Source organism: Pecten maximus, chromosome 5, assembly GCF_902652985.1.
Source record: "Pecten maximus chromosome 5, xPecMax1.1, whole genome shotgun sequence".
NCBI lineage: Eukaryota > Metazoa > Mollusca > Bivalvia > Pectinida > Pectinidae > Pecten > Pecten maximus.
The window spans coordinates 50,168,715-50,186,595 of NC_047019.1; the positions used below are offsets into that span (position 1 = coordinate 50,168,715).

Consider the following 17,881-nt stretch of genomic DNA (forward strand, 5'->3'; position numbering starts at 1 on the left):
CTCCGATAAATGCCAATAATGGATGTAACGGACGTAACTTGTTTTTCTTAATTACAGATTGATATCTAACCCAGCAATAACGGGAATTATTATACCTCAATTTTGTTAGATCTCTTTTCATTGGACGAAAACATATCACCTGACATTTTATAAATCGAATATCCCCCGACAAATGCCGTCGCCGGGGTATAACCCGTCGAATAACCATGTAACCATGACAGCAGAGTATTATACCCCGGTGTATAACCCCTCCGCCCGATGAATAACCCTTCGTCATCGAACGCGCCTGCATCGGAAGTCGGGCAGTGGAACTCTTTTGCGTTTGTTGTCGTCTGGTTCCAAAAACACAAACAACAACACAGGCTTTTGAAATGGCAGTGTCATCACGATTTGGCCGATCAACAGAAGTAGAAATAACAGCGATATTGGACAGCAAGGATGCTTTAAACACCAAAAAGGCCACAAAATATGCTCTTTTTCGGTATAGTAAAACTATTATGACACTCTGTGGAGGGATATATCCAGAATTATGTCCCTGGGAAGGGTTATTTTCCCGAGGGCTGTATAGTATACGTGGGCACCCCCTGTCCGGGTAGTCTATTGTATTACGGGGATTAATAGAATCTTTCCCTACCTTGAGGGTGTGACAGAGAAATCTCAACCTGAGGGGGAGATTCTTGAATGTCCAACCCGAGGCTTGCCGAGGGTTTGGACATTCAAGAATCTCCCCCGAAGGTTGAGATTTCTTTGTTACACCCTCAAGGTAGGGAATGATTATTTTTCTCCCACCTCTTTTCTTTATGTGTTTTCCCATCGGCGATCTCCGTCTGTTTGTAAACAAGTACACATGTCAAAAAAAAAAACGCGGGAAATATGCACACATTTCCATTCATCCATTTCACGTGGGGTGACGTCACTCACTCATCACTGTCCGACTCGGAGTAAATCACACGAGGTCGCTTTGAAATCGACTTTGTGTTGTCATTATGGCTGTGGAAATGGATGTTAAATGTTCCCCCACTGATACCGTTTTCCAGTGTTGTATTGTATTACGGGGATACCGTGTTCCTGTATTGTATTGTATTACGGGGATACCGTGTGCCAGTGTTGTATTGTATTACGGGGATACCGTGTTCCAGTGTTGTATTGTATTACGGGGATACCGTGTTCCAGTGTTGTATTACGGGGATACCGTGTTCCAGTGTTGTATTACGGGGATACCGTGTTCCAGTGTTGTATTACGGGGATACCGTGTTCCAGTGTTATATTGTATTACGGGGATACTGTGTTCCAGTGTTATATTGTATTACGGGGATACCGTGTTCCAGTGTTGTATTGTATTACGGGGATACCGTGTTCCAGTGTTGTATTGTATTACGGGGATACCGTGTTCCAGTGTTGTATTACAGGGATACCGTGTTCCAGTGTTGTATTGTATTACGGGGATACCGTGTTCCAGTGTTGTATTACGGGGATACCGTGTTCCAGTGTTGTATTACGGGGATACCGTGTTCCAGTGTTATATTGTATTACGGGGATACTGTGTTCCAGTGTTATATTGTATTACGGGGATACCGTGTTCCAGTGTTGTATTGTATTACGGGGATACCGTGTTCCAGTGTTGTATTGTATTACGGGGATACCGTGTTCCAGTGTTGTATTGTATTACGGGGATACCGTGTTCCAGTGTTGTATTACAGGGATACCGTGTTCCAGTGTTGTATTGTATTACGGGGATACCGTGTTCCAGTGTTGTATTACGGGGATACCGTGTTCCAGTGTTGTATTACGGGGATACCGTGTTCCAGTGTTGTATTACGGGGATACCGTGTTCCAGTGTTGTATTACGGGGATACCGTGTTCCAGTGTTGTATGGTATTACGGGGATACCGTGTTCCAGTGTTGTATTACGGGGATACCGTGTTCCAGTGTTGTATGGTATTACGGGGATACCGTGTTCCAGTGTTGTATTACGGGGATACCGTGTTCCAGTGTTGTATTGTATTACGGGGATACCGTGTTCCAGTGTTGTATTGTATTACGGGGATACCGTGTTCCAGTGTTGTATTGTATTACGGGGATACCGTGTTCCAGTGTTGTATTGTATTACGGGGATACCGTGTTCCAGTGTTATATTGTATTACGGGGATACCGTGTTCCAGTGTTATATTGTATTACGGGGATACCGTGTTCCAGTGTTGTATTGTATTACGGGGATACCGTGTTCCAGTGTTGTATTGTATTACGGGGATACCGTGTTCCAGTGTTGTATTGTATTACGGGGATACCGTGTTCCAGTGTTGTATTGTATTACGGGGATACCGTGTTCCAGTGTTGTATTGTATTACGGGGATACCGTGTTCCAGTGTTGTATTGTATTACGGGGATACCGTGTTCCAGTGTTGTATTACGGGGATACCGTGTTCCAGTGTTGTATTGTATTACGGGGATACCGTGTTCCAGTGTTGTATTGTATTACGGGGATACCGTGTTCCAGTCTTGTATTACGGGGATATCGTGTTCCAGTGTTGTATTGTATTACGGGGATACCGTGTTCCAGTGTTGTATTGTATTACGGGGATACCGTGTTCCAGTGTTGTATTACGGGGATACCGTGTTCCAGTGTTGTATTGTATTACGGGGATACCGTGTTCCAGTGTTGTATTACGGGGATACCGTGTTCCAGTGTTGTATTGTATTACGGGGATACCGTGTTCCAGTGTTATATTGTATTACGGGGATACCGTGTTCCAGTGTTGTATTGTATTACGGGGATACCGTGTTCCAGTGTTGTATTGTATTACGGGGATACCGTGTTCCAGTGTTGTATTGTATTACGGGGATACCGTGTTCCAGTGTTGTATTGTATTACGGGGATACCGTGTTCCAGTGTTGTATTGTATTACGGGGATACCGTGTTCCAGTGTTGTATTGTATTACGGGGATACCGTGTTCCAGTGTTATATTGTATTACGGGGATACCGTGTTCCAGTGTTGTATTGTATTACGGGAATACCGTGTTCCAGTGTTGTATTGTATTACGGGGATACCGTGTTCCAGTGTTGTATTGTAGTACGGGGATACCGTGTTCCAGTGTTGTATTGTATTACGGGGATACCGTGTTCCAGTGTTGTATTGTATTACGGGGATACCGTGTTCCAGTGTTGTATTGTATTACGGGGATACCGTGTTCCAGTGTTGTATTGTAGTACGGGGATACCGTGTTCCAGTGTTATATTGTATTACGGGGATACCGTGTTCCAGTGTTGTGTTGTATTACGGGGATACCGTGTTCCAGTGTTGTATTGTATTACCGGGATACAGTGTTCCAGTGTTGTATTACGGGGATACCGTGTTCCAGTGTTGTATTGTATTACGGGGATACCGTGTTCCAGTGTTGTATTGTATTACCGGGATACAGTGCTCCAGTGTTGTATTGTATTACGGGGATAACGTGTTCCAGTGTTGTATTGTATTACGGGGATACTGTGTTCCAGTGTTGTATTACGGGAAAACGGTGTTCCAGTGTTGTATTACGGGGATACCGTGTTCCAGTGTTGTATTGTATTACGGGGATACCGTGTTCCAGTGTTATATTGTATTACGGGGATACCGTGTTTCAGTGTTGTATTGTATTACGGGGATACCGTGTTCCAGTGTTGTATGGTATTACGGGGATACCGTGTTCCAGTGTTATATTGTATTACGGGGATACCGTGTTCCAGTGTTGTATTGTATTACGGGGATACCGTGTTCCAGTGTTGTATTACGGGGATACCGTGTTCCAGTGTTGTAGTACGGGGATACCGTGTTCCAGTGTTGTATTACGGGGATACCGTGTTCCAGTGTTGTATGGTATTACGGGGATACCGTGTTCCAGTGTTGTATGGTATTACGGGGATACCGTGGTCCAGTGTTGTATGGTATTACGGGGATACCGTGTTCAAGTGTTGTATTACGGGGATATCGTGTTCCAGTGTTGTATTGTATTACGGAGATACCGTGTTGCAGTGTTGTATTGTATTACGGGGATACCGTGTTGCAGTGTTGTATTGTATTACGGGGATACCGTGTTCCAGTGTTGTATTGTATTACATGGATACCGTGTTCCAGTGTTGTATTGTATTACGGGGATACCGTGTTCCAGTGTGTATTGTATTACGGGGATACCGTGTTCCAATGTTATATTGTATTACGGGGATACCGTGTTCCAGTGTTATATTACGGGGATACCGTGTTCCAGTGTTATATTACGGGGATACCGTGTTCCAGTGTTGTATTGTATTACGGGGATACCGTGTTCCAGTGTTGTATTGTATTACGGAGATACCGCGTTCCTGTATTGCATTACGGGGATACCGTGTTCCAGTGTTGTATTGTATTACGGGGATATCGTGTTCCAGTGTTGTATTGTAGTACGGGGATACCGTGTTCCAGTGTTGTATTGTATTACGGGGATACCGTGTTCCAGTGTTGTATTGTATTACGGGGATACCGTGTTCCAGTGTTGTATTGTATTACGGGGATACCGTGTTCCAGTGTTGTATTGTAGTACGGGGATACCGTGTTCCAGTGTTATATTGTATTACGGGGATACCGTGTTCCAGTGTTGTGTTGTATTACGGGGATACCGTGTTCCAGTGTTGTATTGTATTACCGGGATACAGTGTTCCAGTGTTGTATTACGGGGATACCGTGTTCCAGTGTTGTATTGTATTACGGGGATACCGTGTTCCAGTGTTGTATTGTATTACCGGGATACAGTGCTCCAGTGTTGTATTGTATTACGGGGATAACGTGTTCCAGTGTTGTATTGTATTACGGGGATACTGTGTTCCAGTGTTGTATTACGGGAAAACGGTGTTCCAGTGTTGTATTACGGGGATACCGTGTTCCAGTGTTGTATTGTATTACGGGGATACCGTGTTCCAGTGTTATATTGTATTACGGGGATACCGTGTTTCAGTGTTGTATTGTATTACGGGGATACCGTGTTCCAGTGTTGTATGGTATTACGGGGATACCGTGTTCCAGTGTTATATTGTATTACGGGGATACCGTGTTCCAGTGTTGTATTGTATTACGGGGATACCGTGTTCCAGTGTTGTATTACGGGGATACCGTGTTCCAGTGTTGTAGTACGGGGATACCGTGTTCCAGTGTTGTATTACGGGGATACCGTGTTCCAGTGTTGTATGGTATTACGGGGATACCGTGTTCCAGTGTTGTATGGTATTACGGGGATACCGTGGTCCAGTGTTGTATGGTATTACGGGGATACCGTGTTCAAGTGTTGTATTACGGGGATATCGTGTTCCAGTGTTGTATTGTATTACGGAGATACCGTGTTGCAGTGTTGTATTGTATTACGGGGATACCGTGTTGCAGTGTTGTATTGTATTACGGGGATACCGTGTTCCAGTGTTGTATTGTATTACATGGATACCGTGTTCCAGTGTTGTATTGTATTACGGGGATACCGTGTTCCAGTGTGTATTGTATTACGGGGATACCGTGTTCCAATGTTATATTGTATTACGGGGATACCGTGTTCCAGTGTTATATTACGGGGATACCGTGTTCCAGTGTTATATTACGGGGATACCGTGTTCCAGTGTTGTATTGTATTACGGGGATACCGTGTTCCAGTGTTGTATTGTATTACGGAGATACCGCGTTCCTGTATTGCATTACGGGGATACCGTGTTCCAGTGTTGTATTGTATTACGGGGATACCGTGTTCCAGTGTTGTATTGTATTACATGGATACCGTGTTCCAGGGTTGTATTGTATTACGGGGATACCGTGTTCCAGTGTTGTAGTACGGGGATACCGTGTTCCAGTGTTGTATTGTATTACGGGGATACCGTGTTCCAGTGTTGTATTGTATGACGGGGATACCGTGTTCCAGTGTTGTAGTACGGGGATACCGTGTTCCAGTGTTGTATTGTATTAAGGGGATACCGTGTTCCAGTGTTGTATTGTATTACGGGGATACCGTGTTCCAGTGTTGTATTGTATGACGGGGATACCGTGTTCCAGTGTTGTATTGTATTACGGGGATACCGTGTTCCAGTGTTGTATTGTATTACGGGGATACCGTGTTCCAGTGTTGTATTGTATTACGGGGATACCGTGTTCCAGTGTTGTATTGTATTACGGGGATACCGTGTTCCAGTGTTGTATTGTATTACGGGGATACCGTGTTCCAGTGTTGTATTACGGGGATATCGTGTTCCAGTGTTGTATTGTATTACGGGGATACCGTGTTCCAGTGTTGTATTGTATTACGGGGATACCGTGTTCCAGTGTTGTATTGTATTACGGGGATACCGTGTTCCAGTGTTGTATTGTATTACGGGGATACCGTGTTCCAGTGTTGTATTGTATTACGGGGATACCGTGTTCCAGTGTTGTATTGTATTACGGGGATAACGTGTTCCAGTGTTGTATTGTATTACGGGGATACCGTGTTCCAGTGTTGTATTGTATTACGGGGATACCGTGTTCCAGTGTTGTATTGTATTACGGGGATACCGTGTTCCAGTGTTGTATTGTATTACGGGGATACCGTGTTCCAGTGTTGTATTACGGGGATATCGTGTTCCAGTGTTGTATTGTATTACGGGGATATCGTGTTCCAGTGTTGTATTGTATTACGGGGATATCGTGTTCCAGTGTTGTATTGTATTACGGGGATACCGTGTTCCAGTGTTGTATTACGGGGATACCGTGTTCCAGTGTTGTGTTACGGGGATACCGTGTTCCAGTGTTGTATTACGGGGATACCGTGTTCCAGTGTTGTATTGTATGACGGGGATACCGTGTTCCAGTGTTGTATTGTATTACGGGGATATCGTGTTCCAGTGTTGTATTGTATTACGGGGATACCGTGTTCCAGTGTTGTATTGTATTACGGGGGTACCGTGTTCCAGTGTTGTATTACGGCGATACCGTGTTCCAGTGTTGTATTGTATTACGGGGATACCGTGTTCCAGTGTTGTATTGTATTACGGGGATACCGTGTTCCAGTGTTGTATTGTATTACGGGGATACCGTGTTCCTGTGTTGTATTGTATTACGGAGATACCGTGTTCCAGTGTTGTATTGTATTACGGGGATACCGTGTTCCAGTGTTGTATGGTATTACGGGGATACCGTGTTCCAGTGTTGTATTGTATTACGGGGATACCGTGTTCCAGTGTTGTATTGTATTACGGGGATACCGTGTTCCAGTGTTGTATTGTATTACGGGGATACCGTGTTCCAGTGTTGTATTGTATTACGGGGATACCGTGTTCCAGTGTTGTATTGTATTACGGGGATACCGTGTTCCAGTGTTGTATTGTATTACGGGGATACCGTGTTCCAGTGTTGTATTGTATTACGGGGATACCGTGTTCCAGTGTTGTATTGTATTACGGGGATACCGTGTTCCAGTGTTGTATTGTATTACGGGGATACCGTGTTCCAGTGTTGTATTGTATTACGGGGATACCGTGTTCCAGTGTTGTATTGTATTACGGGGATACCGTGTTCCAGTGTTGTATGTATTACGGGGATACCGTGTTCCAGTGTTGTATTGTATTACGGGGATACCGTGTTCCTGTGTTGTATTGTATTACGGGGATACCGTGTTCCAGTGTTGTATTGTATTACGGGGATACCGTGTTCCTGTGTTGTATTGTATTACGGGGATACCGTGTTCCAGTGTTATATTGTATTACGGGGATACCGTGTTCCAGTGTTGTATTACGGGGATACCGTGTTCCAGTGTTGTATTGTATTACGGGGATACCGTGTTCCAGTGTTGTATTACGGGGATACCGTGTTCCAGTGTTGTATTGTATTACGGGGATACCGTGTTCCAGTGTTGTATGGTATTACGGGGATACCGTGTTCCAGTATTGTATTACGGGGATACCGTGTTCCAGTGTTGTATTGTATTACGGGGATACCGTGTTCCAGTGTTATATTGTATTACGGGGATACCGTGTTCCAGTGTTGTATTGTATTACGGGGATACCGTGTTCCAGTGTTGTATTGTATTACGGGGATACCGTGTTCCAGTGTTGTATTGTATTACGGGGATACCGTGTTCCAGTGTTGTATTGTATTACGGGGATACCGTGTTCCAGTGTTGTATTACGGGGATACCGTGTTCCAGTGTTGTATTGTATTACGGGGATACCGTGTTCCAGTGTTGTATTGTATTACGGGGATACCGTGTTCCAGTGTTGTATTGTATCACGGGGATACCGTGTTCCAGTGTTGTATTACGGGGATACCGTGTTCCAGTGTTGTATTGTATTACGGGGATACCGTGTTCCAGTGTTGTATTGTATTACGGGGATACCGTGTTCCAGTGTTGTATTGTATTACGGGGATACCGTGTTCCAGTGTTGTATTGTATTACGGGGATACCGTGTTCCAGTGTTGTATTGTATTACGGGGATACCGTGTTCCAGTGTTGTATTACGGGGATACCGTGTTCCAGTGTTGTATTGTATTACGGGGATACCGTGTTCCTGTGTTGTATTGTATTACGGGGATACCGTGTTCCAGTGTTGTATTGTATTACGGGGATACATTGTTCCAGTGTTGTATTGTATTACGGGGATACCGTGTTCCAGTGTTGTATTGTATTACGGGGATACCGTGTTCCAGTGTTGTATTGTATTACGGGGATACCGTGTTCCAGTGTTGTATTATGCATTGTACACCGATATTGCAGGTGTAAACTATACCTTGTTAATTCAGCAGATTAAAGAATAACGTACTAGCACAGATTCTGTACAATTTATTCCATTTTTATTAATCTAGGTATGTAATACTATTGACTTACATGATTATAGACAGTTTACCTATCATATCTACACCAATTTGTCGTTCCCGTAAACCCCAAACCCATCAGCAGCTGTCCCCAACTAGGAGACAGTAAGGTGTGTAGAGTAATTATCACTAGAACCAGTGGGGGAGCATTATGCATAGATAATTTTGAGATAACAAATATGTTATACGAAAAAATAAACGAATGTATCGCTTGATTTACATATACTTTTATTAACTTGGACAACATAATTCAAAAATAGTTTTATTATGCTGTCCACATTGCACGGCTCGTAGGAGGCGACTTTTCGTGAACTTCTCTTTTCTCACCTTTCTAAACATTTTGGTGTGGTGCTTAGTATCTTTGCGAGGGGGATGACTGGTTCACCCGTGACTGGTTCGCCCGTGACTGGGTCGCCCAGGTGACCGATAGTCTGGTTACCCAGGAAGGCTGATAGTTTGATAACCCCAGGTGACCGATAGTTTGATAACCCCGAAAGACTGATTATTTGGTTACCCAGGGAGGCTGATACATGTAGTTTGATAACCCTCTGAGACCGATAGTTTGATAACCCTCTCGGGAGATAGATAGCTTGATAACCCTCTGAGATCGATAGTTTGATAACCCTCTCGGGAGATACTTTGTAGATAGCTTGATAACCCTCTGAGACCGATAGTTTGATAACCCTCTGAGACCGATAGTTTGATAACCCTCTGAGACCGATAGTTTGATAACCCTCTGAGACCGATAATTTGATAACCCTCTCGGGAGATAGATAGCTTGATAACCCTCTGAGACCGATAGTTTGATAACCCTCTGAGACCGATAGTTTGATAATCCTCTGAGACCGATAGTTTGATAACCCTCTCGGGAGATAGATAGCTTGATAACCCTCTGAGACCGATAGTTTGATAACCCTCTGAGACCGATAGTTTGATAACCCTCTGAGACCGATAGTTTGATAACCCTCTGAGACCGATAGTTTGATAATCCTCTGAGACCGATAGTTTGATAATCCTCTCGGGAGATAGATAGCTTGATACACTAGGGAGATAGATAGCTTGATACACTAGGGAGATAGATAGCTTGACCCCCCCTTTGGGAGACAGACAGTTTGATCCCCTCGGGAGATTATATAATGTAGTTGGTGTCCCCCTCGGGAAATAGTTAGTTTGACCCCCTCGGCAGACAGATAGTTTGACCCCCTCGGGAGACAGATAGTTTGACCCCCTCGGGGAATAGTTAGTTTGACCCCCTCGGTAGATAGTTAGTGTCCCCATCTGGAGATAGATGGTTTTACCCCCTCGGGAGATGGATAGTTTGACCCCCTCGGGAGACGGATAGTTTGACCCCCTCGGGAGATGGATAGTTTGACTCCCTCGGGAGATAGAGAGTTTGATCCCCTCGGGAGATAGATAGTTTGACCCCCTCGTGAAATAGATAGTTTGACCCCCTCGGGAGAAAGATAGTTTGACCCCCTCCGGAGATGGATAGTTTGACCCCCTCGGGAGACAGCTTGACCCCCCGCGGTAGATAGTTAGTGTCCCCCTCTGAAGAAAGATGGTTTGATCTTCTCGGGAGATGGATAGTTTGACCCCCTCGGGAGATGGATAGTTTGATCCCCTCGGGAGACGGATAGTTTGACCCCTCGGGAGAAAGATAGTGTGACTCCCTCTGGAGACAGATAGTTTGACCCCCTCGGGAAATAGATAGTTTGACCCCCTCGGGAGATGGTTAGTTTGACCCCCTCGGGAGACAGATAGTTCGGTCCCCTCGGGAGATGGATAGTTTGACCCCCTCGGGAGATAGTAAGTTTGACCCCCTCTGGAGATAGATAGTTTGACCCCTAGGGAGATGGATAGTTTGACCCCCTCGGGAGACAGATAGTTTGACCCCTCGGGAGAAAGATAGTTTGACTCCCTCGGGAGATGGATAGTGTGACTCCCTCTGGAGACAGATAGTTTGACCCCCTCGGGAAATAGATAGTTTGACCCCCTCGGGAGATGGTTAGTTTGACCCCCTCGGGAGACAGATAGTTCGGTTCCCTCGGGAGACAGATAGTTTGACTCCCTCTGGATATCATGACAGAGTGAAAAGTTTGATTGATATAACATGTTTTAGATCTGATTATTAACCTGGGAACAAAATATGATACTTTTGATAATGACAGCAGGATAATAGTAGGCTTTGTACAATATAAACAGATAATACTTGATTAATGTCTATATTTCAATTAGTACTTAGGTGTTCAATTCAAGAAAACATAAAACATCGTACATGATTACATGGCGACATTTTATGGTCACATGACACTAATTTTCCCGATTTGTACTACTTCCCCGTAGCACTAGATGGCCGTCGGCTTGTGACCTTGGTTCAATCAAATCAATTTAACAATGTGTCACTTCCCTGTGATACTGTGACACATACCGGGTAAATCAAGTTACAAATTAATTACGTATTTATATTTGTTATACGGTATCTCGTTAATACGTGGTAGGCCCTTTTGAGACTTAGACACACAAAATGTCATTTCCCTTATAGAATACGTCACTTCCGGATATGACACAATGCTCGTTTAACATATAAACGTCACTTCCTGTACATGCCATCTTACTTACTGATTCGTCACTTCCTTGGAAGGCAACTCGCTCTACGGTACCATGCACCATGTACCGTGCGTTAAGTTACGTAAAAACTTTACTTCCGGAATAAAATACATGCCACATTACTGTTACACGTGCCAATAGTGTGTTGGATTGAACACGGAGGCCCTATGCCTATAATCATTGAGGACTATAGCATGGGCTAATCAGCTATATTGGATAGTAATGAAGAGATTCCATGATACACAAAACGACACCGTATCCAGTTTCTCAACACGTGGTACATTTGTACGTCTGGTCTAAGATTAACATTTGATAAAACACTCCGCATGTCACACGGCCCGCCACTGCTGATCTAAACCTTTCCCTCGACGATGATTTCACCGCCATTGTCCGTCTGCTGACTGACGGTTTGGGTGTCGTTTTCAGGTTCTATGATCCTACAAAATCGAGCTATTCTTGCGATTAGACGCCATACCTCCATTCGGAACTGTGAGGAGGAAAGGAAATAAATCTCTGTCTTTATAGAGTATGTGACAAACTGGAGGAATGAAGCCACTGGACTATAGATGGGGTGCATAATGAAGAAGACCCGGATGATACTATTTGGCACGTCCAGTAGCACAGTAGTGAAGGCAACACAGAGGAGAGATGGTGTCGTCCGGAACTCCTTTTCCTGGGGAAGACATGTCCTCTGACGCCGGACAAATTGTTCCTGTTCCGGTGACTTAGATTGACTGTAGTATATACAAGTCTTCACCGAAATAAGGCACGATAACACAAATATTGTCGCGTGTGGTATAACGGCTACGAGGAAAGCATCCATTCGAGTAAGTTTTTCAAATGGTTGTAGAAGATTATCGTCAGGCCAAGGCAGACAATACAATTTGTCTGTACTAGGCCCTATTGTCCACGTGATGTAGTGATAACAGACGATTGATAGCACAGTTAGGGCCGCTATCACACACTTAGCGCGGAATACAGTACAGAAGTTAGACTTTTTACGGGGCCAGCACATACCTATACTCTTCTCTATAACAAGGGCAGCGAGGAACCAGATTGCCAGGAACGTGGACACATGGTTTAAATACATGATTATCTGACACGAGCCGTGCATGTGGTAGACGGGAACTTCGAACATCGGCAGGTGTGCGAGCATCTTACTGCAAAGGAAGCCATTGTCCGCCAAAGCCATGGCCGCCATGTACCTAGAGGACGACGCCTTCCGTAACTTGGTTCGCCAGAATAAGTAGAAGCTGAGTAGGTTTAGTGGCAGACCGAACGCTACTACCACGGGTACCGCCCACTTCTGGAAAGTGTACAACCGCTCGATATCCCCAATAGAAACCTCGAACATGGTAATGATGATCTGATTTATCAGGTACCGACTACGCACACGTATGTTCTCTTACAGGGCACACAAGTACGACCTCAAATAATCCACAGAGCTCCACCAATAAATCCAACACGGATCCACAACCACTCACCACGGTGTTGTCAATAAATCCAACACTGGCCAACAACCACTCACCAAGGTGTTGTCAATTAATCCAATATTGGTCAACAACCACTCTCCACGGTGTTGTCAATTAATCCAATATTGGTCAACAACCACTCTCCACGGTGTTGTCAATTAATGGAATATTGGTCAACAACCACTCTCCACGGTGTTGTCAATTAATGGAATATTGATCCACAACCACTCTCCACGGTGTTGTCAAATTAACAATAATTTCCTCTGATCTCTAAATTGTATTTCATCTTGATTTACATTTACTCATCCTTGCCATTGTCTTGTCAAAACACTATTGGCAATTCCAAAATAGCTACAGGCCGGAGATATCATTTGTGTTACTTGTGTCTACATCATATGGTGGCCCACACGTTTTCTGCTCCACACTTGAGAATTATACGGTTAAGGGAATCACGATGATTTGTATATGACGCGGTATGTTGCATAATGTCCAGTTCCTGTCCAGTGACGGTTGGCTTATTCGGGAAATCTGGAGTCGATGTGCTGAAAAGATACAAACAGGTGTTGGTGTTATTGCCGGGTAGGTGTCGAGTAACACTACCTATTAGGGGCGTTTAGTGATGTTAGTGTCGAGTAACACTACTGTTGGGGGCCTGTAGTGATGATAGTGTCGAGTAACACTACCTGTTGGGGGCGTGTAGTGATGTTAGTGTCGAGTAACACTACCTGTTGGGGCGTGTAGTGATGTTAGTGTCGAGTAACACGACCTGTTGGGGGCGTGTAGTGATGTTAGTGTCGAGTAACACTACCTGTTGGGGGCGTGTAGTGATGTTAGTGTCGAGTAACACTACCTGTTGGTGGCGTGCAGTGATGTTAGTGTCGAGTAACACTACCTGTTGGGGGCGTGTAGTGATGTTAGTGTCGAGTAACACTACATGTTAGGGGCCTTACACCGAGCTAGGACAGTACAATACATACTATCGTTACCAATGGTAATGCTGATTTCTGTTTAGATAATACACGACTGGAAGTACAATACATACTATCGTTACCAATGGTAATGCTGATTTCTGTTTAGATAATACACGACTGGAAGTACAATACATATTATCGTTACCAATGGTAATGCTGATTTATGTTTAGATAATACACGACTGGAAGTACAATACATATTATCGTTACCAATGGTAATGCTGATTTCTGTTTAGATAATACACGACTGGAAGTACAATACATATTATCGTTACCAATGGTAATGCTGATTTCTGTTTAGATAATACACGACTGGAAGTACAATACATACTATCGTTACCAATGGTAATGCTGATTTCTGTTTAGATAATACACGACTGGAAGTACAATACATATTATCGTTACCAATGGTAATGCTGATTTCTGTTTAGATAATACACGACTGGAAGTATTGATAGTTGCAACTGTTTCAGATGTAATTACACATGAACTATAAGCCGGCGACTCAGAGAACACTCATTTTTTAATTAGCGTACGACGATTTTCTGACACCTATACGCAAATTCGCTCCTCTGCGTTCTCCGAAGAAACGTTCTATTTTCAGAAGACTTCAATTAACTTTATTGTCATTTTTTCAGCTATTACAACTTAAACAACTTTGCCATCACAAGCACACGACAGCTGCCTAATTCAAAAGTCCTTCTACAGTCGAAAATGTCAACAACTTTAAAATCAAACGCAATCACATCGGCTCATTTTCTTTTTGATAAAATGTATACTGTACATAAGAAAAATACAATCAAGAAACACAGGTGTGGGAAGCAGTGTACACTTTATATCAATCCAATCAATATTTACCAGCCAGGGTAGTGAGGACTTCTCGGATTGGTGATAGTTTTTTTAAACATTATGTCTTTGTTTTATTTCCATTTGCTCTGCATTGTTACTATATAACTTAATCAAACTATAAAAAAGTTATCAGATCATTATTCTCATATAACCCCTAACGGTGTACATGAAATGACGTCATTAAATGACGTCGTTTTGTCTCACGAACTATATTAAGTGTGTTTTGACGTCACGAAAATTCGTGCTACTGTATTAGAAACCCCGATTGATCAATGTAACGCCAAACGATTTATGTATGCTGTGTAAGGTGTGAATGTCATCATGGTGGAATATCTCAAACCCTTGTCATACTGACGACGCCTTTTGTGTAAGGTGTGAATATCATCATGGTGGAATATCTCAAACCCTTGTCATACTGACGACACCTTTTGACGGTTTATTGTGTCCGCTAATGACGTGATGAGAGTATTACCTGGTTAATAATTGATATATTGAAATCTAAAATGAATATTTCAGAAAGGTTAGGTACGTAGCTAGTCCCGTATATTTTCCTTCCATTCACACAAGAAAAATCGTTTTGTAACATCTGGTATCGTCTATACGGACCGGAAAATGCCTACAGATCAGAAGATTTTCCGGAAATCGCGACATGTATAGATCGTTATACGTCACCGGAGGATACACATACATGTACATGTATGTCCTATCTATCTGGTTAATGAATGATTAAAACATCAATAATACATACTTTTGGTTTTTATTAATTGGTTACTGATGTTTGGAAATTTAGTAACTGGGTCTATATAACAGAATATTACTAATACAGTGTACATGTGTGTCTGTCGGGAGTGTAGGTTTGGGACGGCAGAACGCCGGCGAACAGACTCGTGTATGTCGGAATACTATCAGGTATACCAAGACATTTACTTGATGAAGATAGTGGCCAGTCTGAACGTATCAACATTAACGATGCTGATAATATTCAGGAGGAAACAACATAATTCAAAGATAATAATTGGGTTGGAGGCAGCAAGGAACCGTCTACTTTCACTTTTACCGGTAATGTAGGTGTCAACACGGAAATCTTGCCAGCACCTGAAGAAGGTAGCCTATCATATTTGAACTACTTTGAGAGAATTATAACTGACAATATACTTGAAATGATCGCAGAGGAAACAAATAGATATGCTGCCGTGTATACGAAAACACACACACATCTTCGGAAATGGACAGACACAGATCTTCCAAGCTAATCTCGGTACCGGAAATGGACAGACACAGATCTTCCAAGCTAATCTCGGTACCGGAAATGGACAGACACAGATCTTCCAAGCTAATCTCGGTACCGGAAATGGACAGACACATATCTTCCAAGCTGATCTCGGTACCGGAAATGGACAGACACAGATCTTCCAAGCCAATCTCGGTACCGGAAATGGACAGACACAGATCTTCCAAGCTGATCTCGGTACCGGAAATGGACAGACACAGATCTTCCAAGCCACTCTCGTTACCAAAAATGGACAGACACAACACTTGGAGACATGAAAGTTTTCATCGGAATGACGATTGCAGTGGGCCTAGTTCAGCAGATGGATATTCAGGACTATTGGTCCAATGATGTTGTGAAAAACACAACGTTTTACAGGTCAGTAATGTCCAGAGATAGATTCCTATCACTGCTTAGTGTACTTCACCTGGCAGATAATACTGAGTCAGTTTCTAGAAGGTAGCAACGTTTCTCACCTTTGTAAAAACTTCCTACAAAAAGATAATTTCTGACATTTCAGCTGATGAAGGGATAATACCCTTGAGAGGAAGGCTGAATTTCCGGATTTACAGCCCAGACAAGCCCATTAAATATGGACTGAAAGATTAAATGTTGTGTGATTCTGACAATGTGGCTGTTATAACGAGAGTTATACACTGGAGGACAAAATATGACACCGAGTGAGTTTGGACCAACATACAAGTCTTACTGGTCCTGTTCTAAACGAAGGCTAACATTTATACAAAGATGTCAACTGATCTGTTCTAAACAAAGGCTAACATTTATTATTACATTTTACCAGTGAAATATAAAAAAAAATTATTCATTCTATAAAAGTGATATTTTTCATCATATTTTTCACTAGTGAATGAAAAATATCACTTTTGCTGATTTGACCAATCAAATTCATTATTAGAAAATACCAAAATAATTGACCAATCAGAAAGCCCGACATACATTTCTATGTATATGTCAGCACCTGGACAGGGGGAACTACTTTTTTTGTTTACAAATGATCGCTGTAGGCCTAGTTAGCATACGGGGTAGGTTTTTTGTTGATAAAAAATGTAATCAACATAATATCTGTCAGTGTCTTCAGTAATACCAAATATATTTCACTCGTGTGGCTAATATTTTGATATTTTTCACTCGTGCTGCGCACTCGTGAAAAATATCGAAATATTAGCCCCACTCGTGAAATATATTTGGTATTGCGCACTCATGAAAATTATCAAAATATTAGCCACACGAGTGAAATATATTTGGTATTACTGAAGACACTGTTAGATATCCTCTATGTCTTCAATCACTTAGTCATTTTATTAAAAAAAAAAGTGTTGTTTTTTTAACTGAATATCCTTCAATAAAATGATGACATTATGTTTTGATGCAACGTATATTAGGAACAGTATTTTTATATCCTTATCTTTGTCTTCCCAAATTCATTGTTGCTGAGGTAGCAGACCACAGAAAGACTGCCTGGCCGCTGGAGATTGTTTCATTAAGCAAATAGCGCCAGTATTATGATATATAAATGATAATTGGTATATTCATTATGAAGTATAACATACAGGCTTCACATTTGTTAAAACTAAAATAAATAACTTGGTTCCGGATTTAAAAGTGTGATTTTTTCCGTCAGTTTTGCTTACAGCGTAAAATGGTCCATCGCAGACAAGGTAAGATTGCGGAAAAAACTAATTTCAAATTAATTCTGTCTTTGGGATAGAAATATTTCATTTCGAATAGGTTTCAGATAAAAAATGTGTAGACAATTGTGTCATTTGGGATGAAGTTTCATCATATTTTGCAATTTTTAAGTTTTTTTGAAGTGGTTACCATGGTATTCACAGGTCTGAAAAACATAGAAAAATCAGTTT

The 17,881-nt window shown here is 42.5% G+C and overlaps 1 protein-coding gene across 2 annotated transcripts in view; it reads right to left on the reverse strand.

The window, feature by feature from the left end:
* Positions 1-8,789: 8,789 nt before the first annotated feature.
* LOC117328292 overlaps positions 8,790-17,881 on the reverse strand; it is a 77,170-nt gene continuing 68,078 nt past the window's right edge. For both annotated transcript variants that reach the window (XM_033885816.1, XM_033885817.1), the window contains one exon: positions 8,790-13,453. In XM_033885816.1, coding sequence (XP_033741707.1) covers positions 11,792-12,793 — 1,002 coding nt within the window. In that variant the 5' untranslated portion in view covers positions 12,794-13,453 and the 3' untranslated portion in view covers positions 8,790-11,791. The remainder of the gene's footprint in view (positions 13,454-17,881) is intronic.